This window comes from Leucopleurus acutus, assembly GCF_964270905.1.
Source record: "Leucopleurus acutus genome assembly, chromosome: 20".
NCBI classification, from domain to species: Eukaryota; Metazoa; Chordata; class Mammalia; order Artiodactyla; family Delphinidae; genus Leucopleurus; species Leucopleurus acutus.
The window spans coordinates 48,530,775-48,557,676 of NC_139162.1; the positions used below are offsets into that span (position 1 = coordinate 48,530,775).

Genomic DNA, 26,902 nt, shown 5'->3' on the forward strand with positions numbered 1-26,902 from the left:
TCTGGAAAGTAAAGCTAAGCGCCTCCCTCCCAGGGCTTGTGGGCTAGCGACAGAAAAGTGTACACCCAAGGCACTTGCACAGTGCCTGGCACATAGCAAGTGCTCAATAAAAATCATGTGGAAAATGGGGTCCCTCTTGGGGCTGGCGTGAAGACTGAATGAGATATTAATGCATATGACGTGGGGAGATAGAAAGTCGGGGTGTTGGTCCAAGTAGGCTTGAGACCCAGCTCACCTACTTGCTCCTGGGCGACCCTGGGCAGATGGCTTCACACCACAGATTTTTGCTTTTCCCAGCTGTGACATGGATCTGGGGTGGGTGGAGGCATCTCTCAGTGAAAGGTAGGTTCAAGTTTGGGATCACATGGAGCTGTGTGGTCTGGCACAACCACTTCCTGGCCGGATGACCTCATTGCTCCGGACCACGGTTTTCTCTTTTTTTAATATATTTATTTATTTATTTATTTTTGGCTGCCTTGGGTCTTTGTTGCTGCGCGCGGGCTTTCTCTAGTTGCGGCGAGTGGGGGCTACTCTTCGTTGCGGTGTGTGGGCTTCTCATTGCGGTGGCTTCTCTTGTTGCGGAGCACGGGCTCTAGGTGCGTGGGCTTCAGTAGTTGTGGCATGAGGGCTCAGTAGTTGTGGCTCGTGGGCTCTAGAGCACAGGCTCAGTAGCTGTGGTGCACAGGCTTAGTTGCTCTGTGGCATGTGGGATCTTCCCGGACCAGGGCTCAAACCCGTGTCTCCTGCATTGCCAGGCAGATTCTTAACCACTGCGCCACCAGGGAAGCCCCACGATTTTCTCTTTTATTTGAAGAATGAGAGAGATAACTCAGAGCCTTCCCATCCCAACTTCAGACTGCTCTGGTCTCCCGATCTGTCCATCTGTCTCTCCCTTTCTGTTTCTCTGTGTTTTTCTATCTCTGTCTTGCTCCTTTTCTTTGCCTCTCTATGTCTCTCTCCATCTTATCTCTCTGACTCTCTGTCCTCTATCTCTGTGTCTCTGTATCTTTTTTTCTGTCTCTCTGTCTCTGTTGTCTGTCTCTCTCAATGCCTGTCTTTGTTTCTTTGTCTCTTTCTGTCTCTCTGTCTCTGTCTCTGACCTGTTCTCTCTCTCCCTCTCAAGTGACACACACTGTGAGGTCCAGTGACGTGTCACAGGAGGGGGCAGGCACGGGGCTGGGCCGTGCACAATCCCAGAAAAGCGGCAGGAATGTCAGCTCCTTCCTCCCCGTGACTCACCTGGGCCTCACCCAGCTCCTACCTGCCTGCTGGGTCCTGGGCGAGGCCCATGGGTTTCGGGGGCTTCCCGGGGCTGAGTAAAGGAGAATCTTGTGCAGAGACAGAGAGGGAGAGAGATCGAGAGAGACAGAGACAGAGAAAGAGACAGACAGGAAGGAGAGAGAGTGAGAGAGATAGAGCCAGAGGCCCAAGACAGACAGACTCAGGGGAAATCAGAGAGGGAGAGAGACAGAGACTTGACATATACACACTACTCTATTTAAAATAGATTACCAGGGACTTCCCTGGCAGTCCAGTGGCTAAGACTCTGCGCTTCCACTGCAGCGGACACAGGTTCGATCCCTGGTCGGGGAACTAAGATCCCGCAGACTGCGAGGCCAAAAAAAAAAAAGTAGATAACCAACATGGACCTACTGTATAGCACAGGGAACTCTGCTCAATATTCTGTAATAACCTAAATGGGAAAAGAATTTGAAAAAGAATAGACATATGTATATGTATAACTGAATCACTTTGCTGTACACCTGAAACTAATACAACATTGTAAATCAACTATAGTCCAATATAAAATAAATTTTTTTTTTTTTTTTTTTTCAGTACGCGGGCCTCTCACTGCTGTGGCCTCTCCCGCCGCGGAGCACAGGCTCCGGACGCGCAGGCCCAGCGGCCATGGCGCACGGGCCCAGCCGCTCCGCGGCATTTGGGATCCCCCCGGACCGGGACATGAACCCGCGTCCCCCGCATTGGCAGGTGGACCCCCAACCACTGCACCACCAGGGAAGCCCTAAAATAAAAATTTTTGAAAAAAGATGAAAAGGTTCTGAAGATTGGTTGCACAACAATGTGAATGTACTTAACACTACTGAACTGTACATGTAAAATGATTAAAATAGTAAATTTTATGTTACATGCATTTTATCAAAATTATTTTATTTTATTTTATTTTTTTTGCGATACGCGGGCCCCTCACTGTTGTGTCCTCTGTCGTTGCGGAGCATAGGCTCCGGATGCGCAGGCTCGGTGGCCATGGCTCACGGGCCCAGCCGCTCCGTGGTATGTGGGATCCTCCCGGACTGGGGCACGAACCCGTGTCCCCTGCATCGGCAGGCGGACTCTCAACCACTGCGCCACCAGGGAAGCCCCCCAAATTAATTTTTTTTCATTAAAAAAAAAAAAGGAAAAAAGAAAACAGCAGCTGAGAGCCAAGCAAGAAACAGAGGGACAGAGAGAGACTGACAGATGGAGTTAGTGAGAACGACCTCCAATTGCCTTTAATGAGAGAAAAGTAGAGACAGATTGACAGATACTGTGTGTGTGTGTGTGTGTGTGTGTGTGTGTGTGTGTGTGTGCGCGCGCGCGCACATCCATGACCCCCTCAGCCTCTTGCCACCTGCCTGAGGAAGTGATCCCCTCTGGCCTGGGCTGAGAGTGGGGGTGGGGCTTCAGCTGTTACCTCCCCAACTCCAGGAGGCCTGCCAGGTAACACTCATGGGCTTTCCCAGCCTGGCCTGGCCGCCTCCTACCTGGGGGACATCTCCTCCCAGGGCCTTGGCTTTCCCTCTGCACAAACGAGGGACAGAAGAGGACTCCCCTTCAGGAGCAGCAGAGCTGGGAGACCCCTGAGGTCCGCACCCATCATTTTCCAGACAGAGAAACTGAGGCCCAAAGGGGAGACTGTCAATGAGGCTCTCCCTGTCTCAATCTGACTGGATGCCAGGGCTACGCAAGACACTGGTCTGAGTGCTTTCTCTCTATAACTCGGTGACTTCTCACGGTCGCCTGTTTTACAGTGGAGGAAACTGGGGTTCACAGGGGTGTGGTAGGCTGAGCCGTGGCCTCCCAAGATATCCAGGTCCTAAGCTCTGCAACCTGTGAATGTTACCTCACGTGAAAAAAGGGTCTTTGCAGATGTGATTAAGTCAAGGAGATTAAGATGGGACATTCATTATCCTGATGATGTGCGTGAGCTCTACCTGTAACCACAAGTGTCCTTATAGAGGGAGGTATGTGGACCTGTGACCAGAGACAGAGTGGAGGAAAGTAGGGTCAGAGAAAGAAGATGTTTTGCTGCTGGCTTTGGAGATGGAGGGAGGGGCCGCGAACCAAGGAATGCAGGATGTGCAGCTCGAGCTACTGAAAAAAGGCAAGGAGATCACTGCACCCCTAGGGTCTCCGGAGGGAGCACTGCCCTGCTAACCCCTTGGTTTGGAGCCCTTAAGACTCATTTCAGGGACTTCCCTGGCAGTCCAGTGGTTAAGACTTCACCTTCCAGTGCAGAGGGTGCAGGTTCCATCCCTGGTGAGGGAGGTACAATTCTACATTCTACATGCCTCATGGCCAAAAAAACAAAACATAAAACAGAAGTAATATTGTAACAAATTCAGTAGAAGACTTAAAAAAAAAAAAAAGACCTGGACTTCCCTGGTGGTGCAGTGGTTAAGAATCCGCCTGCCAATGCAGGGGACACGGGTTCGAACCCTGGTCCGGGAAGATCCCACATGCCGTGGAGCAACTAAGCCCGTGTGCCACAACTACTGAGCCTGTGCTCTAGAGCCTGCGAGCCACAACTACTGAGCCTGCGCTCTGGAGCCTGTGAGCCACAACTACTGAAGCCTATGTGCCTAGAGCCCGTGCTCCGCAACAAGACAAGCAACCACAATGAGAAGCCCGCACACCGCAATGAAGAGAAGCCCCCGATTGCCGCAACTAGAGAAAGCCCGTGCACAGCGAGGACCCAAGGCAGCCAAAAATAAAAATAAATAAAAATAAATAAATTTATATTAAAAAAAAGACTCCTTTCAGATTTCCAACCTCCAGTGCTGTAAGAGAATACATTTCTGTTCGTTTAAGGTACTAAGTCAGTGGTAATATATTACAGCAACAATAGCAAATGAATACAAGAGGTTAAATCACTTGCCTGTGATGACTTGTAAGTACAGAGTCAGGTTTGGACCCAGGCAGTCTGTCTCTACCACCTGCTCTCATAACTACCATACTGAGTATCTCTGCCTTTGGGGGACAAGAACCAGGAGCCGGAAGCCCGCAGCCTTTTTCCATCCCGTCCTCCACCAGTCCTCTTTGCCATGCCTCCCTCTGGTTTCATGATGCTGGGGTGACCTGGGGAGAATAGGGGAGCCAGAGGAAAAAAATGTGCTGAGTTTGTGCAAAGAAAGGTTTTCCTGCCTCTAGCACTTAGCAGCTCAAGTTTCCCCACTTAGCTGCAATAGCAGAAATAACCATTGCAATCCAAGGGCTAATGTTGCTAATAGATAAAAAGCTCGTATCAGGGATTGAAGGGTGTGCCCCACCTCCAAAACAAAAGGAAAGAAAGAGAAAAAGATATGTTGAAGTCCTAACTCACCTACTCACAATGTGACCTTATTTGGAAACAGGGTTGTTGCTGATATAATTAGTTAAGCTGAGGTCACAGTGGAGTAGGGTGTTCCCCTCATGCAATGTAATTGGTGTCTTTATAAGAAGATAGCCATGTGAAGACAGAGACACAGGGAGAAGGCCACGTTATGCTAAAAGCAGAGATTGGAGTTATGGGTTGCCAGCCAAAGACTGCCAGCCAGTCACAAGAAGGCGCCAAGAGGCAAGAAAGGATCCCCTGATGGGTTTCAGAGACAGCACAGTCCTGCCAACACCTGAATTTTGGACTTCCAGCCTCCAGAGTGTGAGACAATACATTTCTGTTGTTTCAGGCCACCCAGTTTGTGGTACTTTGCTGTGGCAGCCACAGGACATGGAAACAGCGCCTATGAATCAATAGAAAAATTAGGAAAGGATGGAAGAAGAAACACAATGACTCTTGTAAAAATGACACTGAAATACCATTTGCGTCAGCTGGCTTTTGCTAGATTACACCACCCCAAATTTGAGTGGCTTGAAACAACAAACATTATGTCTTGAGATTCTGTGGCTTGGCTGGGCCCATCTTGGTCTAGGCTGGCTCAGCCGGGCCTGGTTGATCTTGGATGGCTTCACTTGTAGGTTGTCAGCTGGAATGGCTGGGATGCCCAGAGCCTCTGCCATCCTACAGGAGGCAAGCTGGTTCGCACAGTGGCAGAAGGGTTCTCAGCAGCAACAAGGTGATGACAGAAGCAGCAAGTTCCCCTTAGGCAGAGGCTCAGAACTCATGCAATGTTAATTCTGCCACATTCTATGGTCAAAGCAAGTTCCAGGACTGGCTCAGAGTTGAGGAGAGGGAAATAGACTCCATCTCTCTCTCTCTCTCTCTCTTTATTTTTTTTTGGCCACACCGCCCTGCGTGGTATGCGGGATCTTAGATCCCCAACCAGGGATCGAACTCGCGCCCTCTGCAGTGGAAGCATGGAGTCGTAACCACTGGACCGCCAGGGAAGCAAGGACCGCCTCTTGATGGAAGGAGCCGCACAGAATTGATGGCCACCAGTGTCCTACCACATGCCTTCACCTACGGATTGGCAAAAATAAAACAGTTGGGTGATACACAGAATTGGCCAGTCTGTGGGGAAACGGACACTCCCCCACTGCTGGTGGGAGTGTACATTGGTACAACCCCATGGATGGTCATTTTGCAATTGCTCTCAAAATTACAAATGTAGAAAGCTTTTTTGCTGTTGCAAAACCACTTAATCACTTCTGGGAACTCAGTATCTGTGTTCTTCTTTCACGACAGCATCGTTTGCAATACCGAGTGATGGGAACACACCAAATTGTACAAGAGGTACAATTATCCAATGGAAAAAAGAAAGAGGGAACTATGTCATTCAGCTTACATGATTGTCAGGTGGAAAAATCTAGGGGCAGAACAGTGTGTATCATATCCTGTTGTTTGTACATCAAAGCGGGGTATGCATATGCCCATATTTGCTTGGACATGCATTAGCGAACTGCTCTGATGTCCCCTCACCTCCAGGTTTCAAATTAAGGGCAGGGAAACGTCCACCCCTGCCTCCCTGCCCTTCACACTCTTTACCCTGAAAGCCTCATGTTTGTGCAGCTCATGGCCTGTTTACCCAGCCTGAGTTATCAGCTAACCTTTGACGACAGCAGCTGCTAGTCACGAAGCCCCAGGAGCCGCTCCCTCCTCCTGGACTCTACGCTCCCTGGGGACTGTTCTCCCTTCTTCCCACTGCTCCTGGACCAAGGGCTCAAGACCCACCTGGGAAGGAGGTGGGCCCCCTCCGCAAACTTGTCCCTGCTACAGGACCCTGTCGGGAAGAGCCACCTCCAGCCTCCTGTCTTTCCCCCTTAGGACTAGCACCTTCCAGAGAGAGCTCCTTGACTGTACGCCCTGACTGAGGGCCCTTCCCCAGAGTCTGGGAAGCCTGACAGCCCTGCGGAGTGACCTTGGATTGGTCGTTTCTCTCAGTTGGGCTCTCTTGTCTCAGCCAAGGGGGTAGGCCCATCCCAGCCTTGCCAGGCCCGCAGCTAAATGATGATGATGATGACGACGATGAGAATGATGAGGTCATGACGATGAGAGGGTGATGATGAGATGTTGATGATGAGACAATGAAGATGATGGCGATGAGAATGATGAGGTCATGACGATGAGAGGGTGATGATGATGAGAGACAATGAAGATGATGATGATGATAATGATGAGGTAATGACGATGAGAGGATGATGATGAGATGATGATGATGAGACAATGAAGATGACGACGATGAGAATGATGAGGTCATGATGATGAGAGGATGATGATGAGATGATGATAAGATGATGATGGTGATACAGAGCATCTATTGTTCTCAGTGCTCTTCTCTGATGCCTCAGTTCATTTTATCCTCACAGCAGCCCTGGGATGTAGGTCTTCCCATTTGCCCTCTTTGACAAATGAGGAAACTGAGACTCAGGGGGGTGAAAGGTCCAAGACCACCCAGCCTGAAGCAACAGAACTGGAACTTGAACCCAGGCCTTCTGGTTCCGCGGTGCTCATCCGCCTCTGCATGGGTGTGAGGTTTCCTTGCAGCCTGAACGTCACTAGTATGAGTCACCTCAACCGTCAAGTAGCCGACATTTATGGAGGAACGCCCTGGCTTGATGCCAGTTAATGTCACCAGGGCAGTGACATATCACTCATCTTATCTGCTTAGGGACTGGTGGAGGCCTGATGACCTAACTTGTTTCCTTCCTGGGAAGTGCTAACCAAGCTGTGGTCTCCTAAGATCTAATATGGATCCTGCGGGCGGGGCAGGGATCCCTGACGTAACCTCTGAGGTCAGAGCCTGAGTTTGCAGAAGAATGGAACTGTCCATTGAGGATTAACAATTCTGATTTAAAATCATAGGGCTTGGGACTTCCCTGGCGGCGCAGTGGTTAAGAATCCGCCTGCCAATGCAGGAGACACGGGTTCGAGCCCTGGTCCGGGAAGATCCCACATGCCGTGGAGCAACTAAGCCCGTGCGCCACAATTACTGAGCCCACGTGCTGCAGCTACTGAAGCCTGTGCACCTAGAGCCCCTGCTCTGCAACAAGAGAAGCCACTGCAATGAGAAGCCCGCGCACCACAACGAAGAGTAGCCCCTACTCGCCGCAACTAGAGAAAGCCCGCGTGCAACGATGAAGACCCAACACAGCCAAAAATTAAAAAAAAAAAAAAATCCAGAATCGAAAGAAAAGGATCTCAGTGTTCAACACAAGGCCCCAAACAAGGCAAGGGATAGCCCCAGGGTTACTCCACAAAGGAGAGGCCGGTGGGGACTCAAAGGTTGTGAAGAGACATTCCAAGCGTCGGGGCTGGAAGGCCCTTCGTGGGTGGTTGAGATGGACCTTATTCCCATTGAACAGATGTGCAAATCAAGGCTGCCCAGCAGAGGCGGGGCAAGAGAGCAATGCAGGCCTTGTCCAGAGGAAGGGAGCTGTCTTCCCCTCCCCTCTTGGTGAAACCCAATGTCAATTCAGTGGGGCCTGCGTTCAAATCCTGATTGCGCCAATGTCCTCACTTTGTGGCCTTGGACAAGGCCCTGGACTGCTCCGAGCCTTAGTTTCCTTCTCTGTTAGATGCGGAAACTCAGGGCTGATTTCAACTGTACCAGTTGTAAAAATATTGAGATACCTCCAGATTTGGTTGGTAAAAATCCGCTCCCCCAAGACCCTGGTTGCCCCCTAACCTATGGCATGTCTGGGTCCTCCCAGACATCCCCAGGTTCTACTAACTAAAAGGGAAACACCAGGTCAGTGGAGGGCACCAGGACATTGCTCTAGTAACGGGGCCGAATTGTTACTGCTGCATAGCCAGGCCTATACTGACTGATGCTCAAAATATTTGGAATATGCCTCCTGGGGTTAATGGTGATAGCCTGTAGGATTATTGTAAGGATCTAGTGAGTTAACATCGCTATGGAATGACCAGCAAACCTATTAGTAATAATAATAATACTAACAAGAACATGCTCATCATTCTTCTTTGGCTTCGCTGAGTCGCCTCCAGCTCATCCTACATGCCCCTCAGGACTCAGTTTCCCCATCTCCACATTCCCTAAGCCCTTTCCCCCACTCCCAGTGGCCAGGATGGCGGGTGGGCCTGCTATCTCCCCAGCCTATTTGCTCTCCCTCTTCCGGGGCTGCCACCCTAGCCAATGCCCTTGAATAAAAGGGCAGGGCACCTGGGTTCTGCTTCCTCCTCTCTGGCCTGGATCATGCTCTGGCTTCTCTCTCCTCTGGCGCTCCTGGGAGCGCTGGCAGCCTCACAAGGTAGGCGCATTGTGTGTGGTCCCTCAGAGAGGGAGAGGGTGGGCCCCAAGGCCACATGGGTGGTGAGAGTCTGAGTGCCAGCTTCTTGTATATTGGCTTTTTGTCTAACGGAAGCAGCTGCAGGGAGTGTTTGAGAACGTAGTTCTGGAGCCAGGCTACCTGGGTTCAAATCCTGGCTCTGCCATTTCTTAGCTGTGTGACCTTGAGCAAGCCACTTAACCTCTCTGTGCCTCAGTTTCCCCATCTGTGAAATGAGGGTGATAATGACTCTGCCTCAGGGGGCTCTTGGGGGCATTCACTGAATTACTATGTTTGAAGAGATAGAAAAGCGTTAAATTCATTAACTTGAGATGTCTGGGTTTTGGGGGGGGTTAATAAATTTATTTATTTTTGGCTGCATTGGGTCTTCGTTGCTGAGCGCGGGCTTTCTCTAGTTGCGGCAAGCTGGGCTACTCTTCATTGCGGAGCACAGGCTCTAGGTGCGTGGGCTTCAGTAGTTGTGGCACGTGGGCCCAGTACTTGTGGCTTGCAGGCTCTAGAGGGTGGTTCAGTAGTTGTGGTGCACGGGCTTAGTTGCTCCACAGCATGTGGGATCTTCCTGGACCAGGACTCGAACCCGTGTCTCCTGCATTGGCAGGCAGATTCTTAAGCACGACGCCACCAGGGAAGTCCCTGGGTTTTCTTTAATTAGCAGTAGTCTTTTGATGTTCGACTACCTGTGGGGTTTTTTGTTTGTCTTTGCAGAAACTCCTATATACCCTGGCTCCTCCCCTACCTTTTTGGAACAGTCCCTCAGAACTATCTGAGAGGGTGTATCCCAGGCTTAAGGCCTCAGGAATGCCTGAAATAAAACATAATCCTCAACTTAAAAAATAATTCTTTTGTTTGAGGAGCTTTTTAAGAGCTTAGAACAGTATCAGGTCATAAGTGGCCCTGCCTGAAGGTGAGTTATTATTCATAACTTATTATTATTCCTTTACCTCGTCTGCCTATCTCCCCCCTGGTTCTAATTCTACCCGCTTTGGCTGGGAATTAAGTGGTCAAAACCTAGCCAGGACCTTGCTGCGTGAGACTCTAAGTACCGCCCCCCCACCTCCCCGGCTTCACTTTCCTCATCTGTAAGCGGAAGGTATGAGTCAAGGTCAGAACTTTTCAGACTCTGTGTCTTAGAGCCTTGAGGTTTCTTGGAAGAGCCTCAGGGGCTTCTTGGGGGTTAAGATGAAGACTCACTAGACATTGTCCTCAGCCCAGCTGATAAAGAGAAACGATGAAGGGAAATGACACTCTTAACTGTTCACTTCTGGACTTGGAGGGGGGAAACGTTGCGAGAAAGAGTTCCACGGTGAGAACTGATAGATTACACGGAGACCCTCCTCAGCCCCAGCTTGGAGGTGCTGCGATTCCGGCTCCCAAGGTTTGCCCACACTGTTCCGCGCACCTGGAATGCCATTTACTCAGCACCAGGAAAATGTTCCTGGATCTTCTCCCAACAGTCCTCCCACCCCCAGCCCTTAGTTCTATTCTTTATTTTTATTATTATCCTTTTTTGGCCGTGCCAAGCGGCTTGCGGGATCTTAGTTCCCCAGCCAGGGATTGAACCCAGGCCCTTGGCAGTGAACGGGCCGAATCCTAACCACTGGACCACCAGGGAATATTCCCCCTTGGTTCTGTTCTTGAATTGTGCGTGAGAGTGTGTGTGTTTGTTCCCCTTTTTTTCCTTCTCAAATCACAAGTTCTGATCACCCCTCTCTCTCCACAGGGACCTCCAAAATGTGTCCAGTCTGCTCTCTACCAGGAAACTGCAAAGAGATAACCTGTCCTTCAGCCCGGAACTCCTGCTTGTTAAACCAGTTGCAGCTGGGTGGGGGATCGGCCAGGGGGTGGGCAGGGAGGATGGACAAAGTACCCAAAGTGGGTGGGCAGGGGTCAGAGGGGAGAGGCCTGGACCTGCCGTCCTGGGACTGAAGGTTCCAAACTTTGCCCGGTAGCTCAGCTCACTGCCGCGGGGGATTGGGGGATGTGGTGCTCTCAACACCAGCTGAGGCCCCAGATTGACCTCTGGGCATTGCTGCAGAGGGGCAGAGGTCTGGGAGGGCTTGGGGGGTGGTCTCTAACTTCCCCTCCTCAACTTCTGTCGCCAGCAAATGGGACTCTCGTCAAGAATGGGTCCTGCGTGGCCCCTGGGGAATGCCGAAGAGATGTTTACTCCCTGACCTACGGCCCCGACTTGAGTCTCTGGATCAGCACAGCCTGTTGTGAAAACAGCTGTAGCGGGTTTACCCGACAAGGTTGGTCAGCGGGACCTGGGGGTCACACACCCGGGTGGGGTGACATGGGAACTTGGCCTTGGTTTCCGGCTCTGCCTGGGACAGGAAGAACCTCAGTTTTCTCATCTGGAAAATGGGTGTGAAATAACTTTGGCAGGGGGTGCGTCCAGCACAGGGCTGGCATATAGTAGGCACTCTATAAATTGTAGCTGTGCTTATCCAGTTATTGGCGGTGGGGCTGGAGAGAAACCCCAGACTCTTATTTCTCCTTAGGAGAGGGGCTGCCCCGAAGGATAGTCAAGCAGAACAAGAAATGTCATGGGTGGTGATGGGCTCTGGTCTAGGGTAAGGGGAGGTGCTCATTTTCAGGTGCTGACTTTGCACTTGTTCGACCTTGACAATGAGCATCTCCTTGCTGGCTCACTCCAGACCTGTCTCTGAGTGGTGATAAAGATCACTTTTGGTTGCCTGGTTATTTTTTCCAGAGAAGGAATTTTGTATTTGGCAGGTCTAGCGGTGGGGAGACTTGAGACAGCTCCACATTCAGGGCTACTAGCCATCCTTCCAGACACGTGGGATTTCCCGCCTCCTAAACTGTGCACGTCAACCAAATAAAATAGCCAAGTCCAAGCTGAGAGGTGGGCATGCTATTCAGCATATAAAATGCCAATTATGAGTATAACTGCATCAAACAAAACTCCTATGTGTAAAGAAAGGTTGAAGGGACTACCTCATAATACTCTTTTATTATTATTAATTTTTTTTATTTTAAAATAAATGTATACATATATCCATTCTTTTTCAGATTCTTCTACTGATCATTTTTATTTTATTTTTTGTTCTGTTTAAAATTTTTTTTAGTATGAAAAATTCTTAGCATGATGTTTTTTTTAATTTTTAAAAATTTATTAAAAAAACAAAACATAATGGTACAAAAAGGTTGAAAGTAAAAAAGTTGGAAGAGATATACTGTGCAAATATAAACCAAAAGGAAATTATATAATAACAGATACAGTAGGCTTGAAAGCAGAAGTGTTACTAGAAATAAACAAGGACACTTCATATCAACAAGACCAATTTACCAGGAAGTTTTAAATTTGTATTAAATTTTTATTTTATATTGGACTACAGTTGATTTACAATATTGTGTTAGTTTCAGGTGTACTAGAGTAATTGTCTCTTGGTAGATGCTGAGAGCAGTGCTGTCTGTAGAAATACAATGTGAGCCATATTAGGGAATGAAAGCCTTTCTAGTAGCCACATTCAAAAGCACAAAGAAACAGGCGAAATTAATTTAAGAATCGACCTTATTTAAGGTACCATATCTAAACTATTACTTCAATATGGAGATAATCAATATAAAATTATTAATGAGATATTTTACTTTCTTTCCCCAAACTAAGCCTCTGAAATCTAGAGTGTGTTTATACTCACGACGCATTCCAAAGGGAACCAGCCACAGTTTAACTACTTAATAGCCATGTGTAGAAGGCAGCCACATATTAATCAGCACAGTTCTCTACTTTTCTATATCTGCCAATGTTTCAGTATAAACCCATGTTAAAAACGATATGTGGCTTAGTTTTGGGGTTTTTTTTGTTTGTTTGTTTTTTTCCTTTTTTTTTTGGCGGTGTGCGGGCCTCTCACCGTTGTGGCCTCTCCCGTTGCGGAGCACAGGCTCCGGACGCGCAGGCTCAGCGGCCATGGCTCACGGGCCCAGCCGCTCCGCGGCATGTGGGATCTTCCCGGACCGGGGCACGAACCCGTATCCCCTGCATCGGCAGGCGGACTCTCAACCACTGCGCCACCAGGGAAGCCCATGTGGCTTAGTTTTGACTCAGGAAAAACATGCTTAAATGGCTTCCTCGTAAATGTTTCAGATCTCTAAGAAAACTCTGAAAACTCATCAGGTGGTGGAGTACCACTCTTTTGTAGAACACCAAAATATCTTAAAACCTAAAATAACAGGATCACCTTTTCGTCACATTTGGAACTTGGGGTCTTTGAGGGGGACCTTCTGTCTGTGTGGTCAGTGCTGTGTCCTGAAAACAGGGCCTGGCACACAGTAGGTGCTCAAGAAATGTTTGTGGAATGAATGCAAGAAGCCTTGGGATTCAGCCTGAAGGTTTGTGCAGGACAAATGAACAGAGTGGGGCCAGCTCCACCTTTGGCTCTGTTCACTCTGCTCCTCGGAATAAATCTTCAAGGGCCAGAAGGGTGTCTGAGACCAGGCTGGTCCCACTTTGGAGGAAAACGCTCTGGTTTTCTTTATTTTCGTTTTTATTTTTAATTTTTGGCTGCACTGGGTCTTCATTGCTGTGCGCGGGCTTTTTCTAGTTGCGGTGAGCGGGGGCTACTCTTTGTTCCAGTGCGTGGGCTTCTCATTGTGGTGGCTTCCCTTGTTGCGGTGCACGAGCTCTAGGTGCGCGGGCTTCAGCAGTTGCGGCTTGTAGGCTCAGTAGCTGTGGCTTTCAGGCTCTAGAGCACAGGCTCAGTAGTTGTGGCGCACGGGCTTAGTTGCTCCGCGGCATGTGGGATCTTCCTGGACCAGGGATCGAACCTGCGTCCCCTGCACCGGCAGGTGGATTCTGAACCACTGCGCCACCAGGGAAGTCCTGCTCTGGGTTGTTGTGAGTGGAAACAGCAAGAACAGAGGGCTGGAGGGGGAAAAGAGGGCTGAGAGGGGGGTCTCTCTCAGCCCCACCCTACCCTCACCACAACCGCTCCCTCCAGAAGCGAGACCCGAAGCTCAGCCCAACGGGGTGAAGTGTTCCTACTCTTCTGGGAATAAGTTGGCCCCATGTGGCTCCCTTCCGGTCATGAACTGCACCGGGAACGAGACTGTGTGTTTCACTCTCAGTGGGACATGGCGTGGAGGTAAGTGTTCCCTTCAGGAGGTCAGTTGCATGGCTGGCCTCCCTCCCACCTGCACAAATCAGTGTTGAGGTTTATTTGCATGTGTGTTCTGGTTACCTCTTGCTACTTAACAAATCACTCTCACCCATAGTGGCTTAAAACAACAAGAATCATTTTACGAACTCTTACAGTTTCTCTAGGCTGGGAAATCAGGAAAAGTTCAGCAGGACAGTTCTGGGTCTCTCATATAGTTACAGTCAGAGGGTTGCAGGGCTGAGGGCAACTAGGGGCTAGATGAGCATCTCATACATGTAGAATCCAGGCTTTTCCATGTGTTCTCTCCACATTGGTTAGATTGGGCTTCCTCACAGCATGGCTGCCTTGGGGCTTTTTGTATGGTGGCGGAGACTCCAATACACTGAATAATACAGAAACAAGGCAGCAGCTTGGGCTAGTTGGCCCCCTTCTCTCTCCATGTAATCTCCAAGCTTCTCTGTGTGATTTCGCCTCGTCGGTCAAATTGGGCTTCCTCACATCATGGTTGCCACCATCTTTACATGGCAGCTGAAGAATTCAAGAGCAAATATTCCAACAAACAAGGGGGCAGCTGCCTGGTCTTTTATGACCTAGCCTTGGAAATCACACCTTGTCACTTCTGTCATGCTTTATTGGTTGAAATGGTCACAAAAGTCCATCTGATTTCATGGAGAGGAGGTATAGACCCTCACCTTTTGGTCTTAAAGAATTTGCAGATGTATTTTTAAATCATCACTATTGCTTGCAAATGGTTGGAGCAGAGGTTTTGTGAACAAAAGTCTTAGAATAGAACCAAACTGATCAGAGAATAGACTAACTATGAAGGCAGCAAAGTGAAAGAGAGAAGTGGCCTGGGCTTCTGTTCCTGGTAGTCTAGCCTGGCAGACTAGATCCTCGGAAGGGTCTTTCTTCTACAAACAGTGGCATGCTGGAAAGGTGGAGGTGGGAGGAACAAGAATGGGGGGAGTGGTCCACTCCAGTGGAGAGAGGTATTTTATCACCACCAGTGTTTAGAAATGCGGGTATATGGTGATAATAAAAAAGCAGATTGACTTTCAGTTCGTTTTATTACTGTTTTTAACTGCTCTGCAGACAATACACCCTCTTATAGCCTGCTTCCAGGACGGATTGCTCCCACCACCCATCCCCCTTGGTACCGTTTACAGATGAACTAGATGCTGTCAGAAATGTTTTCCCATGATTTTGGGGGCTTATGGGAAGTTAGGGAAATTTCCACGGCTCCCCAAATTAAACTAATATGTGAGCAGAAATCAGGAAGGAGATCAGTGAGTGAAAATGAAAGGCGCGGTAAGAGTGAATGCTGATAACAGTCTGGTTTAAGTGACTAGGTCTTGGGTCCACAGCACGGTTGGGTAGCTGACTCTTTAATCCCCACGTAAGCCAGGGACCGTGGAAGGAGGCTGAAATGATCCCAAGTTGGTAGCACCTCCTGGCTCTCAGCATAAGCAAAGGCAAATCGTCTCCAGGGAAAAGCCCCCAGGACTCCCGCAGATTGACATCAACCAAATGGGAGCTGACAATCCGGAGACCATGACATGCATAAGGAAACAAGCCACCAAGAGCGATAGCAGAAGCCACAAACAACAGCTAGAGGTCCACGAGGAACTCAGCTATTATCATGAGCAGCTACAGAACATAGCACAGCTATATGTGACATACATGAAGGAATAAAGTTAGAATCCTCCAACTGGGCAGGCAACAAGTGGTTGTAAGAAATGACCAGATAGATGTGAAAATGAATCCTACAGAACGATCAAGTGAGCCGGGAACTTTCAGACAGAGAAAGACAGACATCAAGTTGGGAAGGCTCAAGCTCTGAGTCTCCCCCCTCAAGCTTCCCCCTGTGTCTGCAGGGGGCCCCCAAATCCTGAAGGGCTGTGCTACACCAGAGGTCTGCCACCTGCAAGCGAACACTACCCTGGGCCCGGAAGCGTCTGGATTTCATCTCACCGCCAAGCCTGAATGCAACCACGTGGCTCCTACCACCCACCCAGGTGCTTTGAACCCTGACTTCCTGAGACCCTACCCTTTCTGCCCTCTCTGGATCCCAAATGCCCTTTCCGATCCTATGTGTTCCCAGGGTATCCCTTCCCCCTACCATCATGCTCCCAGGGAGTGCAATTACCCATATGCGCGTGCACGCGCGCACACACACACGTACAGACTCATACCACTTGACACCTGGAAGCAGAAAATCCCATTGGCATATATCCACACCTCCACAGACATCTACATTTACATCCCAGCACCCAAAACACACCTACAGAAGAGCATGTACTTCAAAACACGAACATCCTGTTGTGTAAGTGAGATTAGACATCTAGACTCGATTTAGATAAGAAATCTGGCTGTCTTTCCCTTTTCTTCACTTCCTTGCTTGTGAAAGAAGCCAGATTTGCCAATAGTCTTCTTTCAGCTTAACAAAGAACATTGACAATAATTTTCGTCTTCCAGAAAAGAGAGATGTTAATTGAGATAGTATTTACCAGGGCAACAGCTTTTTAAGTGAGACAACTGACCAGAATTACAGCCATTTCAGACCAGCAGAGAAAATTTTCACACCTGGATAGAGCAGTATCCCCTCAGCTCCGGGGATGTAGAAGATGCTCTTGTTAGAAACCCGCACAGCAAGGACAAGTTCTGTGATGAAGGGGATCTGTTTGCTGCATCTGCAGGCAAAGCAGGAACATTCTCACCTTCACTTTCTCGGATTACCAGCTGCTAGGCGGTTTACTTTTCAAAACTAAGCAGAGGATTAAATGAATGATCACGATGAAGAAAAAAAAAAGTAAGACTTGGGAGCTAAAATTTACGACGTGGAAAGGGAAAAAGGGCAAAATAGGATTACTAACCACTGGAAGATGGGACTTGGAATTTTCGTGTATACAGTCCCTGCGGGCATATAACATATCTGTGCAGGGACACATCGGTTGTCAGATCCAGACACGTGGACAGGGAAAGAGACAGGTACAAACACACAAACATACAAAAGTACAAAATATACACAGACATACTGAAACACTTTACTAACATCCATATCTGTGCGCCAACATATATATCCAAGCACCCCAAACCTTGCTGGAAACACGGACCCCCCCCAAACAAGCCTGCTACAAATACACGTAAACACAGACATGCACGTAGATACCTATACACACAGGGGCCCACGGAAGCGGACACACAAACATCCCCAGCCCTCCTCAGACAATTCCACACATACACATGCACAACCACGTGACCACATGTGCGCACAGAGAAACAGACCTGCATGCTCGTACACGCAAACTGCATCATTGCAGCACTGCGTCCATGCAGCACGGTCACAGGCATATAGCTGTGTGCCCAGAAGTGTACACACACACACACACACACACACACACACACACACACACACACACATGTTGTCCTCCAGCCACTTCATCTTCCTCTCTCCCCAGGTCCCCATGTACCTGTGACCCATACCAAGGCTAAGGTCACCGTCTGTTTCACCTGCTCAGACCTCCACCATTGCAACCCTCTCCCCTGCACGGAAGATAGGAACTACTGCCTTCAGATAGCGGGCATCACAGGTGGGTGCCCCTGTGGACAGGATTGGGCAGGAGAGGAAGAAATGGGACCTGAGACACCCAAGACCTCTCCTTGCCCTCCTGTGTTTGCTGCCTTGACTCCAGCCATGGTAGCCCTTTTCTGGCCATGGAGGAGAGAAGCTGGTGGCAGTGGAGGATGTGAGCTTAAAATCCGATGTCACGTTTGTCACAGTTATTCCTGAGTAACCGAGCAGCTCAAGATGTAGAGGCTTAACCAGGCACAAAGGACAAATAGTGTATAATTCCATCTACAGGAGGTAGCTACAGTAGCCAAAATCATGGAAAAAGAAAGCAGAATGGTGGTAGTTTCAGTTTTGCAAAATGAAAAATTTCTAGAGATCTAGCATACCACAATGTGAATACTGTTAACAGCACTGAACTGTACACTTAAAAGTGGTTAAGAAAGTAAATGTCATATTATGTATTTTTTTACTACAGTGATAAAAAAAAAACTTTGTGACTTAAAAACAGCGATGATTTTGGGAATTCCCTGGCAGTCCAGGGGTTAGGACTCAGCGCTTTCACTGCCATGACCTGGGTTCAATCCCCGGTTGGGGAACTAAGAGCCCACAAGCCACACGGCAAGGCCCAAAAAACCAAAACCCAAACCCAAAACAATGATTTATTATTTCTCACCACTCAGTGGGTTGACCAGGCTCAGCTGGGCTGTTCTTCTGCTCCAGGGGTGAAGGCTGAGGTCCAAGGGGTGTGGCTGCACTCAGCTGGGAACTCAACTGAGGCTGCAATGTTCAATACAGCCTCTCACCTTCCGAGGCCTCTCTCCATGTGGTCTCTCATAGTCTGTAGCCTAGTTGAGCTTCCTTACAGTATGGTGGCTGGCTTCTGAGCAGGGAAAAGTGGAAACCACTGGCTTCTTAAGAGATAAGCCCAGAACTGGCATGCTGTCACCTCTGCCACAGTCTATTGATCACAATAGTCACAAGGCCAGTTCAGATTTAAGAGGTGAAGAAATTGATTCCACCTCTTGATGGGGGAGTGGTAAAAAGTCATGTTGCAAAAAAGCACGTGGGATGGGAGAAACAGTTGTAGCCATCTTGGCATCTACTGCAACATTCTGGGCAGGGAGCCCCCAAAGTTCCCTGTCGATCTGCATCATAAAGGGAAAAACTGGACTCTTCTGTAAATGGGAAGAGGGATTAAATTAGAAACCAGCTCCTCTCTGGGATGAATTCCAAGATGCACATGAATAGCTGAGATAGGAATTCCAGCAATATAATTAGGAATAGTAAGGATAAGGTACCAGACCAAGTGCTGGGCGTTTCTGGGGTCCTAGAGAAGTTCCTGGCTAAGCCTATGTGAGACTCAGGGACAGGCTGGGGAGACATCGCCAACAGGTGTACCTGTTCATCGCCAATGAACAGGTACAGAGTCACCTTGTTCATTGAAACCCTAAGGGGAGAAGGCAGGGGACTCTGCATCTTTTTTCTTTTTTAAACATCTTTATTGGAGTGTAATTGCTTTACAGTGGTGTGTTAGTTGCTGCTGTATAACAAAGTGAATCAGCTATACGTATACATATATCCCCATATCCCCTCCCTCTTGTGTCTCCTCCCACCCTCCCTATCCCACCCGTCTAGGTGGTCACAAAGCACCGAGCTGATCTCCCTGTGCTATGCGGCTGCTTCCCAGTAGCTATCTGTTTTACATTTGGTAGTGTCTATATGTCAGTGCTACTCTCTCACTTTGTCTCTGTCTTCCCCCCCACTGTGTCCTCAAGAGGATAATATGTCTCATGCTCAATGACATCAAGTCCATGAGGGGGAATCTCAGACCCAGTGCATGCCAACAATGGCACCCAGAGGGATTTGGGGGGCTGTGTTGGGTGGTGGCTGGTAATTGCTTCTCCTCATGAGCCTGCCCTCCATATCCTTCCAGTCTTAGGTGCAAGTAACTCTGTTTCCTGGAGAAATGGTTCCTGTGTGGCCTCCAAGGACTGCACATCTGACAACTCCATCTTTGCCTTGACCTACAGCGTTGGTTTTGGCTTCCGGGTCAACACCACCTGTTGCCAAGGCAACTGCCAAGAGCCCCCTCCTCTCGGTACGCTGCCACCAGAAAGCAGTCAGATGGGTGGCCAAGGAGGTGGTGGGGTGACTTTGGAGCAGAGTTTGTCCTGCGTTGAAGAGGGCGTGCACTCAACACCCATTCTCCAGCCAGGCTATCCTAAGGCGCCCTGACCCCAGTTCAGTGGGAAAGCCCGTTAATGTCATTCCCTTGTAGTAGAGCCTAGGAGCGCACGAAGGGCCCTGGGAGGTCCTCAGAGTCCTCCCGGCTGACTGTCACTCTCCCCTACATAGCCACCCTGCCGGTCTCAGGCACCTTGAGCAAGTTCTTGTGTCCTACATGTCCTGGGGGCCACTCAGGGCCCTGCAACCACTCCTTCTACATGCAGTGTCCCAGTGGGGAGACAGAGTGTGTCCAGATGAACCTGGTGTCTGAAGAAGGTAAGGTGTGTGTATGTGTGTGTGCACGCGTGCACAAGTGAGCCTGGGTGCACTGGTTTTGGATACAGGCATGCCTGGGTTTGGGGGTCCATCTCCATCATTGACTCTGTGTGACCCAAGCCACTTCATCTCTTTGAGCCTCAGTTTTCCCTTATGATAAATGGGAACGCTGGAAGAACACCTCACAGGGTTTTGTGAGGATGAAATTAGTTCATGAGAGAGGTGATGGAGTGGAGGGCATAAAGCAGGACTCTGGGGCCAGGCTGCCTGGGTTCAAATCCTCACTCTTATGAGCTGGGTGACCTTGAGCAGGGGACTTTCTTTCTCTGTACCTCAATTTCCCCATCTGAGAAAGGGGATAATTATAGTCTCTTATCCCCAAGACTGCTGTGAAAATTAAATAAGATAATCCATGAAGCTTCTAGGTGAGTGCTGTCCAAAAGAAATACAATGTTCACATGTGTAAATTAAAAATTTCCACTAGGCTTATGTAAAAGGTAACAGGTGAAATTAATTTAATAATATATTTTATTTAACTCAATATACCCAACAGTTACCATTGCAACATGCAAATGATATAAGACCTCGTAAATGAGATATCTTACATTCATTTTTGCCTGCCAAGTCTTTGAAACCTGGTGTGGCTTTTATCCTCACAGCCCGTTCCAGTTCAAATCAGCCACATGGCAATTGCTCAGGTACACATACAGCTACTGGCTACAGCATCGAACAGTTTAATTCTTGAACATAGTTAGGACTGTGTATGGCATTTCAGCAAATCTAAGATGTTCCCGATGGGAAGACAGGAAGACAGCTCTATTCAGGAATGTTAAAATGTGTGTTTGTGTGTGTGTGTGTGTGTGTGTTGGGGGATGTGAATGTGAGTCTTGGAACTGATGACTTTCAGTGTTAGTGGTCATCATTGTTATGTGTGTATAAGGCTTATGTGGACTGGACAGACCTTCAATCAATCACTGTCCAGGGAACGGATGTGCTGGGGAACTTGTGTTTGTGTGCACAATGGGTGTGTGTGTGTGTGTGTTTCTGGGGGAGGGGTGATATGATAGTGGGCAGGGAGGCTGGGCACGTTCTGGTCTCTGGGGCATCACGGGAGCTGTTTGTGACTGAGATGTGTGTGTGTGTGTACACGTGTGGTAGGTGTGCATGATAGTGGGTGTGGGACCATGACTCACAAACATGGCTCTATGGAGGAAGCATACCCCAGCATACTCCAGGTCAAGATGAGACAAATACAGACAGTGCTGTGAGGCTTACATTTCTTTTTAACTTTTGTATTATGGAAAAATTCAAAGATAAATAAAAGAGTGAACAGTTTAATAAGCCCCAGGTACCCTTCACCCAATTCTGAGAATTATCCACTCATGGTCGATCATGTTTCATCTCCACCTTGACCCCATATTATTTTGAATACACACAGATATCTTATCACTTGACAATAAGTATTTCCACATATGGCTAAAACTTAAGGACCTGAAAATAACCAAGAGTTGTGGTGAGATGTTTTTCTGTTGGTAATATAACACGATTTCACTTTAGCATTTCCCATCAAGTCCTCCACAAACTGGTTACATCGGTATATTTACATTTATATATAAATATATCCCATCCTATCATATTATACCGTATATGGATGGCTCCGAGGACGCATAGGAAATAGTTGGGAAACCGGTTGGAGGGATGTGTGAAGCTGAGTGGCCTCCAGGTGTCATAGTTTTTATTAATATTGAACACAAGTAAAAGAACACCTGTAACACACGTGTAAGGTATAAAGAATGACGAAAGGGACGGCCGTGACCAGCCCCAGATCAAGGATCAGAACATTCTTGGTGAGTTTTCCCCAAGGACATGGATTTGTGGGCCTGCCATTCCCTCCGAGGTTGGCTGGCTCCCATGTTCCCTTTTCCATGTGTCGAAGTCTTTTAGGAAGGCGACCTCGCGGGGTTGGAGGGAGTTTCAGGGCAATCTGCTAGATTGGAGGAACCCCCGGAATCTGGGGACAGCGACGCAGGGCTGGTGCCAGTGGTGGCGTGCGTGTGCCAGGCGCGCGCGCGCAGGGGGACACCTGCCAGCGCGCATCCTCACGTCCCCCTCCCTACTCGCGTCTCCGCAGGCGGCCGGAACCTGAGCGTGCGCGGCTGCGGCACCCGCGACCTGTGCCAGATCGGGGGGCTCCCGACGCTCCCCGGCCACCGGCTGGCGCGCTGGCCGGTCTGCAGCACTACCCAACGCGCCGTCCTGGACTCCGAGTGCCACTCGGGCGCAGCGCCTGGCCCCCGCCTTGCCCTGCCTGTGCTGATGGTCGCCCTGGGCACCGTGGCCCGCTCCTGAGCCATCCGACCCGGACCCCCGACCCCCTCCCCGGAGCCCGCCTGCTTGTCCCGCTAGATGGCGCCCTGGCTCCCCTCTGCTAGGGCATCTCTAGGGGCCTGGAAGCTCCTGCTGAGAAAGTCAAAAACCAGGGGTGGGCCTCCTCCCTCAGGCTAAGAGCTTCCCCAAGGCTAGTCCTCTTTCTTCACGCCAGGACCCCAAAGGCTGTACCTCTTCCCTCAGGCTAGGCTGTTTTTCTTCCTCAGATAAGAGAAGCCACCATGGTTACACATTCTCCTTCAGATTGGGGGCCCCAAAGACTAAGCATCCTTATTCAAACTAGGGGGTCCCCATCACCAGGCTACTCCCTCAGACTAGGGCTGTATCTCTTCTCAGGAACATTGGGCAACACCTCCTCTTTCTCTCTCCCTCTTCAGGGTCTAGCAAAGTCCTGGGCAGTCAACCTGGGGCTTGAGGACCAAATACCACCTCCCCCACCGGTCTTTTAGAGCAGCCCATTCCACCCCCGCCACGGGCCCTCTTCTGTCTGGGCTCAGTCTCCCAGCTGCACACATCTGAATGAATCGCCTTGCACCATGCCGAGAAGTTTGCGTTTCCTTTTTCTGACGTTGCAGCCTCAAGTGGGGCCTGGATGGGGTCTACTCTCACCTCTGGGGATTCTGGGACCTGAGGGGACCTGCAGAGGACAATGTCTGGGGGCCAGAGTGGGCGTAAGATCAAATGCTCAGTCTGGAGTGAGCGTCATTTTAGAGCAAGCCCTGGACCCAAAGGACTGAGCAGAGAGGTAAAATGGAGGAACCCACAGGAGGCAGAATGCCAGGAACATCTGCTTGCAGCTGAAAGTAATAGAAAGTCCAAGGAGGAGAACTGAAGCAATTCACTCAGCGTTCATTTAACAAGCATGTATTGATCACAACACTATGCATCCAACATAATTCTAGACACCAGGGATACAGAGTAAACAAAATCCCCTGCTTTCAGGAAGGTTATGTTTTCGTGGGGGAGATCATAAACCTCTCATATGATATTCCAGGTAGTAATGAGTACTCTGGAGAAAACAGTGCAGGGAAGAGAAGTGGGGATACTTCCAAATGGGGTGCACTTTTATGCAGGGTGGGTTAAGAGTGACATCTGAGTAATGACCTGAAGGGACTGAGGGAGAGGGCAGTGCAGATGTCTGAGGAGTGAGTGGGGGGCATTCCAGGTGGAGGGAATGGCAAACACAAAGGCTTTGGGGTAGGAGCAGTAAGGAATACCTAATATTATACAGCATAACAGAAAGAATGGAGATGGACATACCCATGGGTCATTAATTCAGCCGTTCCAAGGAGTCATTGAGAACATACTTTGCTGTCCTGCCGTCCTCAGCATGTTGGTGTTTGCACGATGACGGCCAGAGCTCCAGCATCAAGCCCTCTTACAACCATATCCAAAGCTGGAAGAGGTGGCTTCCCATCTTTGTCTTGTCAGAAACCCCATCACCTAGCAGACATCTCTTACGTCCCATGGGCCAACCCCTGGCACGGTGATAGATTATTCTGAATGACTTTGCCTAATCAAGAGTCAGTCCCTGGGGTGAGCGTCGAGAGAGAGAGAGAGAGAGAGAGAGAGAGAGAGAGAGAGAGAGAGAGAGAGAGAGAGAGAGAGAGAGAGAGAAACCTAGTCTATGAAGACAGGCAGGATCACTTCTGCCATATTCTCTTCATCCAGGCTCAAGGAAAGGGGAGCTGGACTCCACTCTTGATGGGGAGTGAGGAGTGACAAGGCTCTAAAAGAGCATGTAGGATCAGAAATACTTTTGGAAAAGTACAATCTGCCATAGGGAGTATTCCACTGATGAGCAACTGCAGGTAGCAGGTCCCACCGCTAACGCCAGGCAAACCAAAGGGAGGAGGTGGTGTTAGCACACCTAAGAGCCCCTTGCTACTGTACTACAGGGCAACTTGTGCTGGAACCATGGGGGGGGGGGCTGTGTGGCAAGGGCTGGGGCCACAGAGGAGGCACCACACACAGGCACAGTTCCATAGATAATGCTACAAGCAGGGGCGGGGGAGGCTCTTTTTACCCTCTGACCTGGAGTGCTTCCTCTTTGCAGGAGTCAGGTGGCAAGGGATCCTGGGAAATGTAGTTTTCAAAATCCCCCAGCCCCAGCATTACAGGGCAGAGAAGGGTAGATATGGAACTGAGGGACCACAGGTAAATAACAACGACATTAAACAGGTCCCTTCCTGCTCAGTTTCTTCATCTGTAAAATGGGAGTAGTAACTGTTCCTGAAAAGGCGAATGAATATAGAGTGCTTAGTAGTTAATAAGTAACTACTTAGTATTAACTACTTAGTATTAACTACTTAGTACTAACTACTTAGTACTAACTACTTAGTATTAACTACTTAGTATTAACTACTTAGTAGTTAATAAGCATTCATTAGATGGCAGTTGTTAGGCTACTTGTCTTAGTTGGCTCAGGCGGCCATAGCAAAATACCATAGACTGGAGAATTCCTTGGTGATCCAGTGGTTAGGACTCTGCACTCTCACTGCTGAGGGCCTGCGTTCAATCCCTGGTCAGGGAACTAAGATCCCATAAGCCACAAAGCGCAGCCAAAGAAAAAAGAAAAAAGAACCCAAAACAAAAAACCATAGACTGGCTGGCTTAGCCAACAGAAATTTATTTTCTCACAGTTCTGGAAGTTGGGAGTCTGAGATCAGAGTGCCAGCATGATTGGGTTCCCGTGAGGACCCTCTTCCTGGCTTAAAGGCAGCTGTTTTCTCATTGTGTCCTCACATGGCAGAGAGAGCAAGCTCTGGTCTCTCTTCCTCGTCTTCTAAGGACACTAATCCCGTCATGGGAGTCCCACCCTCATGGCCTCACTAAACCTAATTATCTCCCAGAGGACTTGCTTCCAAATATCATCATATTGGAGGGTTAGAGCTTCAATATATTAATTCTGAGGGGACACAAACATTTAGTCCCTAACATTACTTAAAGGAAAGAGGGAAGGAGGTAATATTTCTGATTAGCACTGTGTGGGTGTTAAACATAATTAATCTTATTTAATGCCCTATGAGTTAGGCATTACAGACCCTCATTTTGCAAATGAGAGATGAGTCCTTGAGTCTCCATCTGAAGGTCAGCCATCAAGTAGCTGGACTCATCTATGATTACTGATTCATGTGGGTTGAAGTGTCATCAGGCCTAGTTTGAAAGAATGGGGATGTCCTTGCAGGGCCTCTGAAATGTGGGCAGAAGCAACAGGAGTCAATTCTGGACAGAAGTTTTAAAAGCCTTAAGAGTGGTTTGCCGTATCCCTGCTCTCTCTACCTGGATGACCACAAGGCAGAGTCCATCAGGCTGACCACCATGAACATGTGATGTGAGTGAGAAATAAACTCTTGTTGTTGTAAGCCACCAAAGCGTTGTGGGGCTGTTTGTTACTGTAGCTTCACCTGGCCTATCCTGACTAGTACAAAGGTCACAAGGTAATTAAAGGCAGAGTTGGGGGTAGAACCAAATATCTCACATTGTTGCCTCGGGTAGGGTAGTGGTTAAGATCTCTGGACCTGGGAGACCTGGGGTCCTGACCTGGGTTTGTAGTGCAGATTCACAGATTATCTGTTGTGTGGCTTTGGACAAGTCTCATAACCTCTCTAGGCTCTGTGTCCCCATTTGTAATTGGGAGATATTTAGAGTTTGACCTCCCATTATTGTAAGGCATGGAAAGCTTAAGGACTGGCACAGTCTAAGTTTTCAACAGATGGAAGTAGTCATCTCCTGTGGTTGCTAATCATCCTGATAACGGTACTATTATTTATCTGCATTGTGAAGAAGACAAAACTGAGACTCAGGCGGGATAAAGGACTGCTAATGAGTGTCAGCAGTGGGATTCGAACCCACATCTGCCTAACTCCAGAAGATAAAGTTTTTTCTACCTTAAACATTAAGGAAATGTCAACATAGACAAAAGTGGAGAAAATACCTTTGTGAGAATGTGTTAGGGAGACCTAACTCAAAACTGGAGCTGGGAAGCCACAAAGGGAGGGCTCTCGTGCACGTCACGTGTTGCAGCTTGTATAGTCCAACAGGAAGAAGGAAGATTTCCTCTCTTGGTTGGCAACAGCAAGCTGCAGGTGCCTGACGACAGCGAGCTGCCCTTGTCTGCAGTCAATGAGGAGCCACCACCACTTCAAACTCTCATTTTCCTTCAATGAACTTTTGCTCAAAACAACCCCTCCCCAACTTCCTCTTTTCTTCTGTAAAAGAATACTTTCCTCCTTCGTTTTCTGGATTTACATATGGTTCTCCATGGTTTGCTTGTTCTGAATTGCACTTCCTCAGCTATTCCTGAATAACCTCAATTTTTGCCTAAATAAAATTGCTCTTTGTTCTGATTAAGGTTGCT

At 48.8% G+C, this 26,902-nt stretch overlaps 1 protein-coding gene across 1 annotated transcript; it reads left to right on the forward strand.

Annotated features, from left to right (window-relative positions):
- Positions 1-10,891: 10,891 nt before the first annotated feature.
- Positions 10,892-23,469, forward strand: LOC309976438 (uncharacterized protein). Its single transcript, XM_082862008.1, has 8 exons — positions 10,892-10,906; positions 11,064-11,210; positions 13,923-14,066; positions 15,956-16,096; positions 17,540-17,671; positions 19,586-19,750; positions 20,008-20,154; positions 22,286-23,469. Exons 3-8 carry the CDS (start codon positions 14,009-14,011, stop codon positions 22,501-22,503), a joined length of 861 nt encoding a protein of 286 aa, XP_082718134.1. The 5' UTR covers positions 10,892-10,906; positions 11,064-11,210; positions 13,923-14,008; the 3' UTR covers positions 22,504-23,469.
- Positions 23,470-26,902: the final 3,433 nt, after the last annotated feature.

Bases quoted from the DNA above. Each gene is read 5' to 3' on its own strand.
- LOC309976438 (XM_082862008.1), top strand. From the start codon at position 14,009: ATGAACTGCACCGGGAACGAGACTGTGTGTTTCACTCTCAGTGGGACA. The intron at 16,097-17,539 runs GTGCTTTGAACC...CTCTCTCCCCAG, and splicing joins GGCTCCTACCACCCACCCAG to GTCCCCATGTACCTGTGACC. The intron at 17,672-19,585 runs GTGGGTGCCCCT...ATATCCTTCCAG, and splicing joins TCAGATAGCGGGCATCACAG to TCTTAGGTGCAAGTAACTCT.